Source organism: Oryctolagus cuniculus, chromosome 12, assembly GCF_051225735.1.
Source record: "Oryctolagus cuniculus isolate XC-2025 breed Fujian yellow rabbit chromosome 12, ASM5122573v1, whole genome shotgun sequence".
NCBI classification, from domain to species: Eukaryota; Metazoa; Chordata; class Mammalia; order Lagomorpha; family Leporidae; genus Oryctolagus; species Oryctolagus cuniculus.
Window position 1 is genome coordinate 78,362,909 of NC_142878.1, and position 19,658 is coordinate 78,382,566.

Below are 19,658 nucleotides of genomic sequence, written 5' to 3' on the forward strand. Positions count from 1 at the left end.
AACTCTTTCAAATAAATAAATCTTTTGAAAAAAAATTTTTTAAGATTTATTTATTTATTTGAAAGTTAGAGTTACACACAGAGAGGAGAGACAGAAAGAGGGCTTTCATCTGCTGGTTCACTCCCCAGATGGTTGCAACTGCCAGGATCTCCTGGGTCTCCCACATAGGTGCAGGGGCCCAAGGAGTTGGGCCATCCTCTACTGCTTTTCCAGGCCATAGCAGAGAGCTGGATTGGAAGTGGAGCAGCCAGGACTTGAACTGGTGCCCATATGGGATGCCGGCACTGCAGGAAGCGGTTTTACCCATTATGCCACAGCGCCAGCCCCAATAAAACCTTTTTCTTTTTTTTTATTTGACAGATAGAATTAGACAGTGAGAGAGAGAGAGAGAAAGGTCTTCCTTCCATTGTTTCACCCCCTAAATGGCCGCTATGGCTGGCGCTGCGCCAATCCGAAGCCAGGAGCCAGGTGTTTCCACCTGGTCTCCCATGTGAGTGCAGGGGCCCAAGCACTTGGGCCATCCTCCACTGCCCTCCTGGGCCACAGCAGAGAGCCGGACTGGAAGAGCAGCAGCCAGGACTAGAACCCAGTGCCCACATGGGATGCCAGCGCCGCAGGTGGAGGATTAATCAAGTGAGCACGGCGCCGGCCCCTAAATTAAATTTCTGATAGATTGCATGCTATCATCCTGCTTAATCTTCTTTTGCACATCTACCATCTAAAGCCAAGATTCTTATACCTACTTGTCCTAATGAAAATCAAACACTTTAAAAAACAGTTTTTCTCTTTAAAAACTAGCTTTATTTAAAAGAATCTGAAGCATAATAACACTATAGGAAACAAACTTACAATACATATTATTCAAGAAAGCCTGCAACACAGTATTTCTACTAACAGTATAGGTCTATAGAGTGACACTCCTTGTATGATGCACAAATGACATTAACATTATCCCTGAAAAGAATGGCCAACAACATGGACTGTCTTGACAGCAGAACCACTACCTGTCTTTATTACTTATTTACATAATAAAAAACTAAAATGTGGAAGACAAATTAAACTCTAATTTTAAATTCTAGCATGGTGTTTAGGGAAGAAGGGAATGGGATCAGAGAGGGAAGATTTAAAGAGTTAAATACCTCAAAAAATTGGCTTACCATTATATATACTGTTACAAGGTAATTCAGAATTGAGGATATAATTGGTGTAATATTTGGAAGGCTTTAAGCAAACTATCCATTATTTACCATATTCAATTAGTCATCAAGCCAATTTTATGTTCTGTAAACTGTATATTAACCATATAAAAATATAAACAATTTGGAGTGATCTAGTATCTAATTTCATAATTTATTTAAAATTTTCCACAATGCAATTCATGAGTCATTTAATACTAATACTTCTTTAAATCTCTATGATTTAAATTGAAACATACCCACTTCTAAAACATTATATGTGAAAATATCACACAAAAATAAACCCCTAACATGTAATACTAAATTCTGACATAAAAAATATGAAAAAGATTGGGCATTTAAGTCTATTATAATGGGATTATGACACAGTATGGTATCTGGCATTTCCAAAAAATATTGATTGAATCAGATTTATTGCTATATCAATCCTATCAAGAGTCAACAATCAAAGTACAAAATATACCACAACCATGCTAAATGTAATGCATTACAGAGATCATTAACATAACATAGGAAGTCATTTATTTTGTAATATAGTCACTGATATAGTAAGACCTTGTTAATTCAAGATAGTTTGAACTGGTGAGTCTAAACATTTGAATATTTTATAAAGATATGCAGTTTTAGCACTCACAAGCATTCATTTTTTATCTTTCAAGCATGTAATTTCAAATATATAAATTTGCATTGGTCAAGTACTATTATAATTATTTTAGGTACTTGTTTCAATGGCAATATAAGACTGCTCAACTGATACTGTTAATAAACGCCTCCAAGACAAAAAGCTTAAAATTTTATCTTTAAGATCAAACATTTAAAAAATCTTGATTATTACTTTTATTTTAAAATTCTTTCATCAGAGTACAAAGTCAACAACTTTTAAGTCATTGTATCAACTTACAAATTCCAAATAAAATACAGGAGCTTTATGGCATCTTAATAAATGAAGACCATTATTAATATTTATTTTGGTGATAGTGGAGTGAATATTTTTGGCAGGGAACTATGAGCATAAGTTCAAAGTCTATTATATAACTGTAGTAGAATGGGCCAAAAAAAACAAAAGTCCTAAAATGAACTGTCATTTAATTCTTTAGTAAATTATATCTGTAAGTGAAAGATCAAAATTTTAAGAAGTATTTACTGTATTATTAGTGTCATGAATTGCTAACACCAAATTTTACCTCTCTCTCACATTTCAAAGACATCAGAACATCTACTAATCCACAAATATTGATGTTTCATATACTTCATAGAGTAGCTTAAAACATACCATCATAAGAAATAATTAGTATTACATAGTAATTTCACTTGCCATAGGAATAAATGTTGGACAACGTCTGGAAACATTTTATTTTCCAATTTGAATTACAGTAATTTTGCCACAAACCACAGCACTAGTGCATGTATTACTCTAGACATGCTCTAAGAACAAAACAAAAAATTACTGCAAAAATACATGTCACCAATGTGGAACACACTCAGATTTGTATAAAAGTACTGAACTAATATCCCAAAAAGAGGTATATGTAAACAGTACATAAGGAAGAAATAGTTTTAATATGAAACAATCATTTAAGTCACATACATCATGATAAGAAGCAGGACTTTCTTTTATAAAAGATAATATTTTAACTAACAAGCAACATCATCTACACATCTACAGAACAAGAAAGGTACAAGCATTTAGCGTAACTTTTAATCTAATTCCAAGTAATGTATTTCTGATAAAATATGACAAAGATGAAGCTTATCCATCAGGTTTCACTAGAAGTTTTACTTAAATGCAGGTAAGCTCTGACGTATTAATGCCTGGCATACACACACAGCCACTTTCTTCCTTTCATTTCCCCTAGGCCGCTTGTCTTAGGAGATATTAAAGCTATCCCCAGTGCCCTTCCTTCATGAGTGTTTCCAAACTCCCACCCTTCTACCATTAAGAGTTGTAAGATGTGGATATAAATTTTATACTCTTCCACTGGATAAACAGAAAAAGAGACATTACTAAAATTTGGAAATAAAAAACAAAACCTCAGTTTGAGGACAAGAAGCTGTGAGAAGTCATAACAATTTACAGGAAATTGGAAGTATTCTTAAAATAAAACCAACCTAATTTGCTAAAATACTGCTTCCTGTGGTGCCTGAAATATGGTCATGTTGTCTGAAATGTTATATATTAAGGATTCATTCTGAATATATTCTTGAAAAAGAAATTTAATGTCACTTTCTCCACTATCTTCATTCATATCATAATGTAGAATGCTTTTCTCTTAAATTCCAGCCAACCACTGCCACACAAAGAAACAGTATTTCTGATCAGAGAGGAAAGACAAGAAATTTTGATGCACACAGTATCCAAAAGAGAGAAGGGCAAGCCTGCCTATACAGCATTCCACCAGAGAATTTAGGATAGTAAGAGGATAGTGGGAGACAACCCATTCCGAAGAACTTAACCTTCTGATCATATTACTAATAAGGAAAGACCTCTGCTTCTTTCTCTTACATTTGATTGGTTCCCTAAATAAAACTGATACCTCAGTATGAGCCTAACATTTAACTACATTTATGGTTTAAATAAGCTTTTATGAACTTCCCTAATAATCTAATCATTTTATCTTGAGTTCTAAGTCACTATTTACAAGTGAACTTTGGGAATCTGGATGCTTTTCAACTTTTTTAATGAAAAGAAATCTAAAATAGCACAAATGCTCATGCATATGAAACTTCTATACACCATAAAAAAATTTTAGAATACCCTTCCAAAAAATCATTGCTTATCTATTTTCTTACTATTAAATACAATTACTACAGTATGTTGGATAATAAGTACTAACACTCTAATTTGTTCAAGATAAACAAGACTCAAAGAATATTAGATAAAGACTCTTGACATCTATTTTATTTGGATGACTAAAGTCAGCCGATATCATGATGAGCCATACTATTAAGAGGTTTATTCCTGCCACAGACTAAGTTGGGAGTCTTTAAAAATCCATCAAAAACATGGATCTTCACATTGTGTTTATCTATGATGAACAAGCCTCAGTACAATAAAATCTTCAGTTTCATATATATAACTGTCTAATTTGAATAATAAGAATAATAGCAGTACTTGACAGTATCTCACGCAGAGGAAAACACTGACCACAAATCTAATTCTAAGCACTCTATTTGAAAAACAATTTATTTTGTATTACAAGCTAAGCTGTTTCAGTATCTGTGAATCCAGTAACATCTAGAACCATGTGGACTAGGAGTTCTCTAGTGAATCAGCAAATCAAGTTCTGAGAAAGGAAGAGATGCTTTAAAGCTTTCTGTCAGCAACCCGATTCTGAAGAGTGAGCCTAGATGCTGACAGTCAGGCTGAACGTCAGAAAACTTGAGAATGTAGGGGAAACTCCAATATTTCCTATTTATTTGTATGTGTGTGTCTTTGTATATATGTGTGTATGGGAGACAAGGCCTTTCAGTGAAGGAAAAGGATTATATCCCCAAAAGTACGATTATACCTGTATTTCTTTCCATCATTATGTATTTTTAAAGCTGAGGACAGCTCATCATTTGTCATATGAAAGCCTTATCAATCTGTATAATAACCATCTTTGGATCAAGTTGGACAGATTATAATCTGACCATTCCTGGAGTTCATCCCTTTCCTATATAAAGCATCCATGTAACTTTTCAGTGTTATATGGAGACAAATGTGTAACCTAGAAGAAAATTAATTCAAACACATGAAAACATTAATCAGCTATGATTATAGTTTAGCTGATTTCACTGTCAGAATCAACCACAAGTTTTTCTTTTGAATATTTACATGGTCTTATTTGAGGAAGATGTTTTGAAGAGCTGAACACTTGAATAAAAATTCACCTGTTTGTTAAGTTTTTAAAAACAACTACTCAAAAATAGAAAATCAATGAATCACATTACAAATCAAGTATCTTTAGATTTGCTTGGGAGAGGTTATTTCATTTTCACAAAAACAGCTAACCAATGAAACTATAATCAAAAAAGGTTTTAAGAAGCTGCATAATCAGTCTTAGCAATGAGCACAACTCAAGTACTACCATGTAAAGCGTTAACTCTTGAGAACCCTGGGAAGTTCTACTCAGAATACCTATCTAGCTCTATTCAGTTACAAGAAATCACGATCTGATGCTAGGAATGGGCACACAGCATGCCGTGAGTGGATCATTTCCTAAAAATCAACACACATGAGAGATCCAATGAAAACATAATCAAGTCCTTAAACATCTAGAAAATTATGTATCTCTCAAAACTTACAAGGTGAGCAAAACAGGATCTTCAGATATGCTACTGAACACCACCAAATGTCAGAGCCAACAATATTTTAACCCGCTTCAACTGGTAAAACTTTCACACAAAGAAGTTACCTAGTATTGAAGTTTACATCACTTCATTTCCTAAAATTATAACTATACATGTTTTACAATTACTGAAAATATTTTGTACTCATCTGTAACTAGTTAAGGGCAAATGACAAAAGCTCACATTACCTTGTACCATATGAAATTTCTGTTTTATAGGTCAAAATTAGAACACTTAAAAAATAAGCTTTATTCAATCAACATATGGGTCAGGAGCATTAACAGTTTTCCTCCAAGAGGATATTAAACACTTAACTTTTACAAAACTCACCATTTGTTTTTCTGCATAAATTGCTGAGATTCTCCAGTTACTTCTTTTCAGTTTGGGAATGTGTTGTTTCTTAGAAGAAAAAGTTCCAAATGGTCAAAAAGATGCAGTCCAGTAAGTAGGATGGACGTGACAAAATTTCATAGCCCAAGTCAATACCTTCATTTTAGTGGCTTGTGATATATGAGGTCAGGTCTTGTCCTGTACAACCGTGGGTTCTTGCTTAACCAAAGGACACTGCTTTTCAATTAACTTTTTTCCATGCATAATTTAAGTTCTTGACAATATACTGATGCTATCATTGTTTCAAGTTTAAATAGTAGTAATTAATTATGCCTTTTGCAGATCAGTCTTCAGAAACTTTCTGGTCACAATGAAAACATTGTACATTATTTAGTAGCTTTACTAACATCCAATCATTGTATAAATTGCTATCAACTGTCATACAGTATTTGGAGGAGGTTTCACAGGCTGTGATCTGCTCTACTAATATGTTTCTGTTGTTCTGCATCATAATGAGCAAGCCTCCAATTGTCTCCATTCTTTTCTCTTTAGAGGGTACTCTTAGGCCCATTTTTACACTTTCCCAGTCACAGCAGAAACTTCTAGGTCTGCTGCAAGGTCACAAATTGTTGTTTGTGAGTCAGTTTTCATTTTGGTTTTTAATTGACCTTTGTTTAAAATGGATTTTGATCTTCCCTGAGGTTCATTTTTAAAATTCTGATCTCCAGAAAAGATTTTTTCAAACCACCACTGAGAAATCCTTTTGCTAACAGAACCCTCTAAGGCAAAATTGTTATTTCTATTGTCTTCATTCGTAATCTGTCCAAGTTTAAAATCATATTTTGAAAAAAGCATTCATAATTCTTCTGAAGATGCTAAATTATTTATTTCTCTGTAAAACAATAAACCATCACAAAACAATTCAATAATCAAAGAAAATTAAGAGTATAAACACTAACATAATTCTAAATAGCACAATTGGAAGCACACTTTATATCAATGTTACTAATTGCAGTCAGTTTTCAACAAATCCAATATTAGCAATTTCATGTGGTACAATCCAAGTTCATCAACCAATACTAAGAATCCACTATCTGCTAAGATTTGTCTTGTATCTGTACAAACAGAAAAGGGAAAGACTGGCTTAAAAAACAGACTTCACTAATTTCAAAGACCCCATTGGAGGAAGAATTTGGTGTTGCACTCTGTTTTTTAAAAAAATTAATTAAAAGGCATGTTTTCCCCATGTTATAGCTACATATATAATGTTCTGAAAATATGTTAAATGGATCCTTGAACCAAATGTTTAATATGGTATAGCGAAGTTTAGCTCTAAACTATACATTTTTCAAGATTCTAACTTTTAAAAGTTAAACTTGCCTACATTTGTTATATATTATTTTGAAGCTTCAAGAGGCTTTTATGTTTATGATAAATAATAACAACTAACATTTATTTATAAATGTTTCTAAAGCGCCCCCATATACATTATTCTCACTTAAGATAGCAAAGAAATACAAAATTTGCACTAGAGTGAAGTGGACTATTAATACAAACTAAAAGGTAAATAACTTTCTTGCATGTGCATTTTTAGAAAACAACGTAAAACATTAACATCCTGTGTTACTGAATCTCTGTAACACACAGGAGAAAAAAAACACTTCAGCTAACACCTCCAATTATGCATCACTGCCCACTGCTGGTGGACCAAAAGTTTCTCTGGTGCGCATTAACTGGACATCCTTGTCAGCCATACAGGTATCACAGCCCCATACTGCTGATGCTTCTGCAGTTAGGAGGCCATAAGCAGTTTCAGTCATTCCAGTACAGATCCGATGAAACCATTTCTGACAAGAGGCCTCACATAAGATGGCATCCTGATCATCATTCACTTCATTTGTACAAATTCCACAAGGATACACTGGGTCGGAAGACGAATGGCCATGACGGCTTGGGTGGAGAGAAGATTTATTGCTTTTTTCAGTGGTGCATGCATCTGCTGCACTTCTAGGTTGTCGTGGCTTATTCTGTGTCCCATTTGCATGGCTGTTGTTTGAAGCTTCAGTGCTACTTGAACGGCTGTTCTCTTGATTTACTGCATTGTTTCGATTAACATTTTTTAATTCAATGTTACTCTGATTCACTGTGTCATCCATATTTAAATGAGGTGGATGAGCAGAGGAATTTTGATTTGCATTTTTGGTTGTTCCTTGACTAAAGTCTTGTTTTGGGGGAGGTACTTTTGCTTGACCAAAAGTATTTGGGGGAGGAATAAAAGAATGATTAGATTCTAATGGAGAAGAAAAATTTGAATTATTCCCAGGGACAAAATTAGATGCCAAATCAGGGTTAGATACTTGGCTAGCATTCTGTGGAGGAATCTGACTAAAGTTTTCAGCAGGGTTTTGCCTAAAGTGTTGATTAGGCATGTTAACATTCTGACTTAGTACATTATTATAAGAAGGATTTCCAAAACTCGAGTTATCATGTGGCCCGAAGTTAAAAGCATGAGGTCGATTAAAACCCATGCCCAAAGGATTCTGAGGAAATGGGTGTGGCTGATTCCTGAGTGAGTAAGGACCACAGTATGGGGAAGACATTCTCGGGGGAACGTGAGGTGGCATTCTGAATGTGCTATAGCCTCCAAAGCCAGGATAACCAGGGCCAAGGTAAGGATTTGATGAAGGTAGTGGTTTATAGGAAATAGTATTATAATTGTCGTCAAATGGATTAGCAGCCACTAGATGGTCAGAGTTTGGATTCGGTGGTGGAGCATATTCAGATAATGGAGGAAAAGAAGGTCCCTGAAATGAGAATGTAAAGCAAAACACAGGTTTTAGATCAAAGAAGTCATTTAAATTGTTCTGTTACCTCAATATCTACAAATCTGGCTTTAGTCAAATTTCTCTCATAGTGTCTGGAAATTTTAATTTCTCTACTTAACCTTTCAATTATAATTAATGTTTACATTTAATTATACCTGATGATAAAATATGTAGGTTTTGTTCACTTAGGAAATAAAATGATTTTATGAGATCAAGTCCACTGTTACCTCAAACCCTCAATGTATTTAACTTTCAAAAGAAACTTCACCATCATAATTTTCATTTAATATAGCTTACCTGTAACTCTAGACTCTTTCATTTAAAATATTAAAGCATTTTACCAAAAATACCATTTATATACACAAATAGTATAAATTTTTTCAGGGAGACATATTAGATCATCCCCAAAACACTAAGCTCTAGGCCTCAGAATGGAAAATAATCCACCAGTTTTAGTCAACTGCAAGTTCTAACAGATACTGCCTAAAGGGAGGAAAAAGCAATCTGAATACAAAAATACTTATCTGACGCCTTTACCAAAAAAAAAAAAAGTGCTTCAAATTTATAGAGAATAAAACCGTGGAAGTCTGTATAAATAATTGTTTACTACCATCACAGACTACAGCAAAGGATGGCTTCATTAATGACTGCTTCATGATACACAGATAATACTGAATTACTATAATAGCTGAATATCACTTCAGGTAAAAATTGTTTCCATATATTTTAAGATATTTTAGTAAAATGACAGGCATTTATCATTTTTAAAACCTTTAAATTAGATTTATGAAGAAGCATTTTAATTCATCTGTCCATATTTATTTCTTATAATTTCTACTTTAGGCTAACAGGCCCTGGTTGCAGTCACACCTCCCCCCCCCCCAAAAAAAAATATGATCATCTCATAATTCAGAATCAAGTTCTGAATGAGTATAGGAAACAAAATCCACACAAATTACCTCATGAGACTAATAGTACTGCTGTACTAAATAGAAAAACTGTCACTTAAGAAAATGTGAACTTACCTGTGCATTTGCCTTGCGTTTTTTCTTATCTGGGCTTCCTAGCTGTACACCTGGTCCTCCTAACCCATCCAGTCCACTATCACCACCTAAAAAAAAAAAAATCCAAATATTTACAGTTTTAAGTATAATCATTTTAAATCTCTTATAGCAATATTATATTCACTCATTAATAAATTAACTATTTTGTTAGATAAAAGTAATGTTAGACTTTTTTCTTTGTTCTTTAAAGTCTTTCCCATTTTCAGCCTAAACCAGTCATTCATCTGTGCTCTCGTATTTATTATTCTTTCAGGGAAAAAGGGAGTCTTCTTCCCACATTTGAACCTTCAGTCATCCAGTTTCCTGCCTCTGGGGTCACTATTATTCAAGTTTCTTTTTTTTTTTTTTAAGATTTATTTACTTTTATTTGAAAGTCAGAGTTACACAGAGAGAGAAGATGCAAAGAGAAAGAGAGAGAGAGAGAGAGAGAGAGAGAGAGAGAGGTCTTCCATCCGATGGTTCACTCCCCAATTGGCCGCAGCTGTGCCAATCCGAAGCCAGGAGCCAGGAGCTTCTTCCAGGTTTCCCATGTGGGTGCAGGGTCCCGAGAACTTGGGCCATCTTCTACTGCTACCTCAGGCCATTGCAGAGAGCTGGATTGGAAGAGGAGCAGCCGGGACTAGAACCGGAACCTATATGCAATGCCGGCGCTTCAGGCCAGGGCGTTAACCTGCTGAGCCACAGCGCCAGCCTCGTTTTATTCGAGTTTCTAGCCTATCTTTCCAAAGATAATCTAGATAAATTCAAGTACTTGTACAATGTATCTTTGGGGGACGACAAATGATGGTATACTGTAAAGACTAGTTTGTACTTTGCTTTTTTACTTGAAGATCATTCCATATTACTACATATAGAATGGTTTTATTCTCTAATAACTGAGTAGTTTTCCATAGTACAATTACACCATAATTCATAAAACTCATTCCCCCTACTTATTGATGCATGTTTAAATTATTTCCAAATCTTTCTTGTTGCTGCAATGAAAAATCTACGTATAAATGTCTTTATATGCATGTTCAAGTCATTTCTAAAACTAAAATTATGGCATCAAAAGTAAATGTCATTAATTTTCAACAATATTACCAAAATGCAACAATGCTTGTAAATTATTTTTTCAACAGAATATGATCAAGCAAAGGAAAATATTGTGAATTTAAGAGGTTAAAACATTTATAAGTGGATTTTTGGTCCATCTTAATCAAATTTCTATTATGGAAAATTCTGGACATACATAAAAATAGAAAAGTAAACACCATATGTCCATTTACCAGTTCTAACAACCATCAATACATGGTCAATCTTATCTTCTAAATATGGCTTCCATGGGGCCGGTGCTGTGGCGCATTGGGTTGAAGCCCAGGCCTGAAGCGCTGGCATCCCATATGGGCCCCGGTTCGAGACCTGGCTGCTCCACTTCCAATCCAGCTCTCTGCAATGGCCTAGGAAAGCAGTGGAAGATGGCCCAAGTCCTCGGGCCCCTGCACCCACATGGGAGACCCAGAAGAAGCTCCTGGCTCCTGGCTTCGGATCAGTGCAGCTCCGGCCATTGTGGCCAATTGGGGAGTGAACCATCGGATGGAAGACCTCTCTCTCTCTCTCTCTGCCTCTCCTCTCTCTGAGTAACTCTGACTTTCAAATAAATAAATAAATCTTTAAAAACAAACAAATAAATATGGCTTCCACTTCACTTCCTCCCACACTACTTTGAGGCAAATTCCAGATATAATATCATATTTAATAATGTCTAGAAGATTTATTTATCTGAGAGGTAAACACAGTTCAACAAGCCCTAGATGTGGAAATTTCTTCCTGCGGTTATTTCTCCATGTTACTTCAGTTTTTTCTTCTTTGCTCTTCAATACCTATGCAACCCATTCCTTACATAAAATTATATTATAAATTACATTAAATTATGAGTGTGGTTTATGTTTTCCTGCCTGGAATATTTTATATATCTGAATATTGCTGACTGTAATCCCCTGACCTAATTTAACACATTCCTTATTTCCTGTACATTGATAGTTGGATCTAGACTAGAGAACTGATCCGATTTAGGCTACTGTTTTCTGCAAGACTGCTTCACAGGTGATGGTCCATTTTTCCATCAGAAGGCACCTAATTCATGGTTGTTTTTCTCTGTTATATGAGGGTTTTCAAAAAGTTTATGGAAACAAACACTATGAAAAAAGCATGCCTGGATTTCAAAATGTTTTTGTGCCAAAAGACTCATCTTTTAATTCATTTTCACTAACTTCATGTTAGTTTTACATTGTTATATAACACATTACCACACACTTGGGCACTTAAAACAATGCTCATTTAAGTAAAAGTGGTATGAACACTTCTGAATTAATTCTATTAGACCCGTATTTCCTTGGTACCTAGGTAGGGTAAAGGTAAGGTACGGGTAAGAAAAGGTAAGATAGGGTAAAAATATAAAACTATAGACCAACATCTCAGAAATATGAGGGAGATGGCACTCTCTCTCAGGTCCTGTCTGGAGAGGTGCCCATCCATTCTTGCGGATGTCCCTACCCTAATAAACTTCGCTACTTTTACTTTCCAAAAAAAAAAAAAATATATATATATATATATATATATGGAGGGGTGTTCAGAACATTCATGGAAGAGGTGTGTTACAAATAAATTTAAAAATTTTTTGCACCAAAATAAGCTTACTTTGTAACTTCATTTGACCATAGATGTTGTGAATTTCCCTCATATAGATGCAAAACTTGTTAACAAAATAATAGCAAACCAAATTCAGCAGCACAGTAAAAGGATATCATTACTCGGTAAGATTTTTCCCAGAAATGCAAAGCAGATTCAACCTTATGAAAAGCAGTCATTTTAATATGACACATTAATAGAATAAAGATGCCATTTCAGATGCCTGCATCCCATATCAGAGTACCAAGGTTTGAGTCCTAGCTCCACTTCTGATTTCAGCTTCTTGCTAATGCACAACTGGGGAGGCAGCAGTGATGGCACAAATACTTGGGTCCCTGCCATCCACATGGGAGATCCAGATTGAGTTCCTGGATCCTGGCTTTGGCTTGGCCCAGCCACAGCTGTTATTGGCATATGGGAAATGAACCAATGGATGGAAGAACTCTGTCTCTCTCGCTGCCTTTCAAACAAAAAAATCAAAACAAAATTCTTGATTTAAGAAAATCAGGAGCTGGTGCTGTGGCGTAGCAGGTAAAGCCGCCACCTGCAGTGCCAGCATCCCATATGGGCACCAGTTGGAGTCCCGGCTGCTCCACTTCCGATCCAGCTCTCTGCTATGACCAAGGAAGGCAGTAGAAGATGGCCCAAGTCCTCGGGCCCCTGCACCCATGTGGGAGACTTGGAAGAAGCTTCTGGCTCTTGGCTTCAGATCCGAGGAGCTCAGGCCATTGCGTCCATCTGGGAAGTGAACCAGTGGATGGAAGACCCCTTTCTCTCTTTCTCTCTCTCTCTCTGCCTCTGCATAAGTCTGCCTTTCAAATAAAATAAATAAATCTTTAAAAAAATTAAAAGAGGTGTGAACACTACAACATGGGAAGCAGTCCATACAGCAGACTCAGAGAAAGACAACTGCTTAAAGTAACACTCTGACCTCAAAATCATCCCTTAAGGCATTCTGGTCTGGCTGAAAAGCTCACAAGAGCATTTCATGCATGGAAAGCTAAGACACTGAGGCAAAAAGTGTCCTACATGAAGGACCTTTGTGGGTGAGACACCAGTGGAAAGAAGTGGTCATCAAAGAAGGATATACTTTTCTCTGAAGGGAGAAGAGAATATCCACTTTGCTTATGGCCTTGTCTAAATATTGAAGGTGTTTATGGATTCAAAAGTCTTCTATAGCCTTGGCAGCTCATGTCCAGAGCCTCAGGTGATCACTGACGTCATACATAAGAGTGTTAATTGTAAATTAACAACAGGAGTCACTATGCACTTACTTCCCATCCAAGATCTCTGTCCTCAAAGAGTTGTATTGAGAGTTAACAGTAAAATTTGTTCTCAAAGATTTACTTCATTTTAGCATATTAAGTGGAGGATATTCTTATGTCTCATAAGTTTTAGATAAGCCTAAGTGCCCAACTCCATTCCTTGTATCCTTAGGTGCTTCCTCAATTAATGATAAAACTTGTTCTCAAGAATAAAAGTATATTATTCCAAAAATTAAAAGAAAAATAAGAAAGGAAGCAAGTGGAAGAGTGGGAATGAGGGAAAGAGAGAGGATGGGGTAGGAAGTGTCATTATGTACTTAAAATTGTATGTTTGAGATACATGAAATTTATTTATATAAATAAAAAATTTAAACAAAAAAATTCTACAAAATATGAGAAATTGTGAAGAGATGGGAACTTCCTCATCCTGATAAAGGGTATCTATGAAAAACTCACAGCTAACATCATACATAAGGATAAAAGACAGAAAGTTGTCCCTTTAGGATCAAGAACAAGACAAAGATTATGATATTCAATATTATACTAAAAATTCTAGACAAAACTATCAGGCAAGAAAAAGAAACAACAGCCATCAAGATTGGAAAGGAAGATGTAAAATTATCTGTTTTCTGAAGGTATGATCTCATATAGAAAACACTAAAAATTCTCTCTCACACACACACAAAGACATGTACACACACCTCTATTAAATGAGTTCCATAAGGTTACAGGATACAATTTCAATATTTATCTCTATAAACTAATAATGAATAATCAAAATATTAAGAAAAATTCCATTTATAACAACATCAAAAAGAATAAAATACATAGGAAAGTAGGATACCAGTTAAGATGCCCATTTCCCACATACAAATACTGAGTTTCAATACCTTGCTCTGGCTCCTGACTTTAGCTTCCTGTTAATGTAGAATCTGAGAAGCAGCAATGATGGCTCAAATTACTGGGTTCCTGTCACCCACATAAGACCTGGATTGAGTTCCTAGCCCCAGCTTCGGCCAGCCTGGACATTTGGGGACAACCTAGCATATGAGGCTATCTCTCTCTCTCTCTCATAAAAAAAAAATTTAGTAATAAAATTTGACTAAGGAGGCAAAAAGATTCTACATTGCAAATTACAAAATACTGTTGAAAGAAATTAAAGACATAACTAAATGGAAAGACACTCTTTGTTTATGGTTTGGAAGACTTAATATGTTAAGATGGCCATACACTCCAACCTGACCTATAGATGCACCCCAACACCAGCTGGCACGTGACAGATGAGTTCATGCTCATGAGGGTCATATTTATCACAAATAGGTACTATCTTCTCCATGTCATGCTCAGTAAACAGATTTTTCAGCTTTGCTTCTGGTAGTGACAACGCCAGAAGACCTTCTCCACAGTTAAGTGTCTGGTCTCCAGGCTTTGTATCTTCAGAAACACACTTAGAAGTCTTCTCCAAAATGTCTGCCATCTCCATCAAGTCCTTACAGAAACTCTGGATTCCAAATATCTTGGCATCTTCCACACATTTTTTGGTCCACCTCCTTATGTTTTCACAATCAGCCATAGCTCTCTGATATCTTATAGTTAAATACTGGACTTCTATATCCAATTTCACAGCTTTTAGCAGTAAGGCTCATTCAGTAAGAAAGGGCCCAAGCTCACCAGGAGGGTCCTCAGAACTGCAGTCTTCACCAGTGGTTTGTTGGGTAACTGTGTTGAATGGGTACAGCCATCTTCTGTTCTCCTACATAGTATCTGAGGCCAGGAGGTGCCACACCAGCTGCCAGACAACCCATAGCGACTCCATGGTCATGTTTGCCACTCAGGAGGACTGAGGCAGTGCATACGTACATATTCCAAGTGAAGAGACCATAATTTCTTACCTTTTTAGGACTGAATAATTTGGGGCTGGTGGTATAGTGTAGTTTAAGCTGCCACTTTTTGTGTGTGTGTGTGTGATGCCAGCATCCCTTATAGGCCCCAGTTCAAGTACTGGCTGCTCCACTTCTGATCCAGTTCCCTGCTAATGTGCCTAGAAAAGCAGTGGAAGATGGCCCAAGTACTTAAGCCTCTGCCACCCACTAGGAGATCAGGATTGAATTCCAGGATTCTGGCTTCGGTCTGACCCAGCCCTGCCAATGCGGCCATTTGGGGAGTGAATCAGCAGATAGAAGATCTTCTCTTTATCATTCTCTCTCCCTGTAAATCTGCCTTTCAAATAAACATAATAAAATCTTTAAAAAGACTAATTTTCACTGTATGCATAAACTGCATTGTGTTTATCCACTTATCTGTTCATCGACACCTGGATTGCTTCCATTTTTTGACTATGGTGAATAATGTTGCCATGAACATGAGTATACAAGTATCTCCTCGGGATCGGCGCCATGGCTCACTTGGCTAATCCTCTGCCTGCAGTGTTGGCATCCCATATGGGTGCCGGGTTCGAGTCCCGGTTGCTCCTCTGCCAGTCCAGCTCTCTGCTGTGGCCTGGGAGGGCAGTGGAGGATGGCCCAGGTGCTTGGGCGCCTGCATCCCCATGGGAGAACAGGAAGAAGCACCTGGCTCCTGGCTTCTGGTTGGCGCAGTGCTGGCCATAGCGGCCATTTGGGGGGTGAACCAACGGAAGGAAAACCTTTCTCTCTGTCTCTCTCGTCTATCTCTATCTGTCAAAAAAAAAAAAAAAAAAAAGTATCTCTTCAAGCCTCGACCTTCAGAGCTTTTGGATGTATTTCCAGAAGTGGAATTGCTAGATCATTATGTTAATACTATTTTCGTGTTTTTTTTTTTTTTTTATTTTTTGAGAAACCATCATGCTGTCTTCCACACTCTGGCTGGTCCTAATAAAAACCTTTTAAAAACCCTGCTGATGGGGGCCAGTGCTGTGGTGTATCAGTGAAGCCTCTGCCTATGGTGCCGGCATCCCATATGGGCAACGGTTCAAGTCCCGGCTACTCCTCTTCTGATCTAGCTCTCTGCTGTGGCCTGGGAAAGCAGCAGAACATGGCCCAAGTCCTTGGGCCCCTGCACCCATGTGAGATGACCCAGAGGAAGCTCCTGGCTCCTGGTTTCAGATCGGTGCAGCTCTGGCCATTGTGGCCAATTGGGGAGTGAACCAGAGGATGGAAGACCTCTTTCTCTCTCTGCCCTTCCTTCTCTATGTAATTCTTTCAAATAAATAAATCTTAAAAAAAAATAAATAAATAGAACCCTGTTGAGGGGCACAGAGAAAGACTCCTAATAATTTAAAAAAAAAAAAAAATGTCCGGCGCTGTGGCTCACTAGGCTAATCCTCCAACTGTGGCACCGGCACTCCGGGTTCTAGTCCCGGTTGGGGCACCAGATTATGTCCCGGTTGCTCCTCTTCCAGTCCAGCTCTCTGCTGTGGCCCAGGAAGGCAGTGGAGGATGGCCCAAGTGCTTGGGCTCTGCACCCGCATGGGAGACCAGGAGGAAGCACCTGGCTTCGGATCGGCGCAGCACCGGCCGCAGCGCACCACCGTAGCAGCCATTTGGGGGGTAAACCAACAGAAAAGGAAGACCTTTCTCTCAGTCTCTCTCTCTCATTGTCTAACTCTGCCTGTCAAAAAAATAATCGGAAAAGTGTCCTTTGTTCTGGTTAGACATCTAGAACAAAATTAACATTTCCACCTTACTTATGCCGCCCAAAAATTCCAGATGGAACAAAGGTAACTATGAAAAGATTTATTATCTTACTCATTTGAAAGGTAGAATTATCCCGGTTGCCCCCCTTCCAGGCCAGCTCTCTGCTGTGGCCAGGGAGTGCAGTGGAGGATGGCCCAAGTACTTGGGCCCTGCACCCCATGGGAGACCAGGATAATACCTGGCTCCTGCCATCGGATCAGCGCAGTGTGCCAGCCGCAGCGCGCCGGCCGTGGCGGCCATTGGAGGGTGAACCAACGGCAAAAAGGAAGACCTTTCTCTCTGTCTCTCTCTCTCATTGTCCACTCTGCCTGTCCAAAAAAAAAAAAAAAAAAAGAAAGAAAGAAAGAAAGAAAAAAAGAAAGAAAGGTAGAATTACAAAGAAAGGAGAGGTGGGGAGGGTAGAGAGAGAGAATATCCCTTTTGCTGTTCATTCTCCAGATGCCCACAATGGCTGGGGCTGGGTGAGGCTGAAACCAGGAAACTGGAACTCCACCCAGGTCTCCCATGTGGGTGGCAGGGCTCTAAGCACTTGGCCATCTTCTGCTGTTTTCCTAGGCACGTTAGCAGGGAATTGGATTCGAAGCAGTGCAGTCAAAACTTCAATTCGTGGTCCAAAATGGGATGCTGGCGTCTCACATGATAGCTTAGCTCCCTGCATGATGATGCCAGCCCTGCAAAGATAATTTAAAAATGAAGCCATAGGGGCCAACATTGTGGCATAGCATATTAAGCCTTTTGATCTAGGATGCCGGTTAAAGTCCCAGCTGCTCCACGTCTGATCCAGCTCCCTAATGTGCCTGGGAAAGCAGCAGAGGATGGCCCAAAGTGCTTAGGCCCCTGCACCTACATGGGAGACCTGAAATAAGCTCCAGGCTACTGGCTTCAGCCTGGCCCACCCTTGGCTGTTGCAGCCATTTAGGGAGTGAACCAGCAGGTGGAAGATCTCTCTGTTTCTCCTCTTCTTTCTATAACTCTGCCTTTCAAATAAATAAAAAATAAAGCTTTTTTCCTTTTTTATTTTTGACAGGCAGAGTTAGACAGTGAGAGAGAGAAAGACAGAGAGAAAGGTCTTCCTTCCGTTGGTTTACCCCCAAAATGGCTGCCATGGCCAGCATGCCGCACGGATCCGAAGCCAGGAGCCAGGCGCTTCCTACTGGTCTCCCATGCGGGTGCAGGGCCCAAGCACTTGGGCCATCCTCCACTGCCTTCCTGGGCCACAGCAGAGAGCTGGACTGGTAGAGGAGCAACTGGAACAGAATCCGGCACCCCAACCCGGACTAGAACCTGAGGTGTCAGCGCCACATTTGGAAGATTAGCCTAGTGAGCCGCAGCGCTGGCCCAAAAAAATAAAGCTTTTTAAAAAAAGTTTTTATCTACAGACTCAATGTAATCTCTATCAAAATTCCAGCATCATTTTTCACAGAAAAAAAATCCTTAAATTCATATGGAAACACAAAAGACCCTATATAGCCAAAGCAACCTTGGGAAAGACAAAGACAGGTAGGCTATCACACTACCTGGCTTCAAATTATATTACAAAGCTATAAAAATCAAAATAGTTGGTATGGGCCAGGAATTTGACACAGTCGTAAAATGCTACTTGGAATGCCTGCATCCTATATTAGAGTGCCTGGGTTCTAGTCCCAGCTCTACCTCGGATTCCAGTTTTCTATTAATGTGCAACCTGGGAGGCAGCAAATTAATTAAATATTTGGGTCCCTGTCACTCATGTGGGAGAACCAGGTTGAGTTCAGTCTCATATTGTGGGGATTTCAGGGAGTGAACCATAACATGGAAGATCTTTCTCTCCCTCTCCCTCTGTTTCTTCCCCTACTTCTCTTTCAAATAAAAATTATGTTTTAAAAAAATCAGTATGGTACTGGCATAAAACAGACTAATGGAACACAATCCAGAATCTAGAAATAAGTTCACACATAAATGAGTCAACTGATACTTGACAAGAGTACCAAGAATACATAGTGCAGAAAGTCTCTTCAACAAACGGTGCTGTGAAATTCAAAAGCTACATGCCAAAGAATTAAACTGGATCCCTATTTTATTCCACTAAGAAAAATCAATTCAAAATGGATTAAAGACTTAAATGTAAGACTCAGACCAGGGGCTGTCGCTGTGGTTTAGCAAGTAAAGCTGCAGCCTCCAGTGCTGGCATCCCATATGGGCACCAGTTCAAGTCCTTGCTGTACCACTTCTGATCCAGCTATCTGCTGAAGCCTGGGATGGAAGCAGAGGATGGCCCAAGTCATTGGGCCCCTGCATCCAGGTGGGAGACCCAGAAGAAGCT

At 38.0% G+C, this 19,658-nt stretch overlaps 1 protein-coding gene and 1 pseudogene across 1 annotated transcript in view; both read right to left on the bottom strand.

The window, feature by feature from the left end:
• Positions 1-778: 778 nt before the first annotated feature.
• The window catches only part of PYGO1 (pygopus family PHD finger 1), a 50,810-nt gene continuing 31,930 nt past the window's right edge, over positions 779-19,658 (bottom strand). Inside the window, exons 2-3 of the mRNA XM_008268969.5 lie at positions 9,709-9,794; positions 779-8,662 (exon numbers count right to left, since the gene is read on the bottom strand). Coding sequence (XP_008267191.2) covers positions 7,538-8,662; positions 9,709-9,794 — 1,211 coding nt within the window. The 3' untranslated portion in view covers positions 779-7,537. The remainder of the gene's footprint in view (positions 8,663-9,708; positions 9,795-19,658) is intronic.
• On the bottom strand, positions 14,777-15,629 carry LOC149123109 (grpE protein homolog 2, mitochondrial pseudogene; annotated as a pseudogene).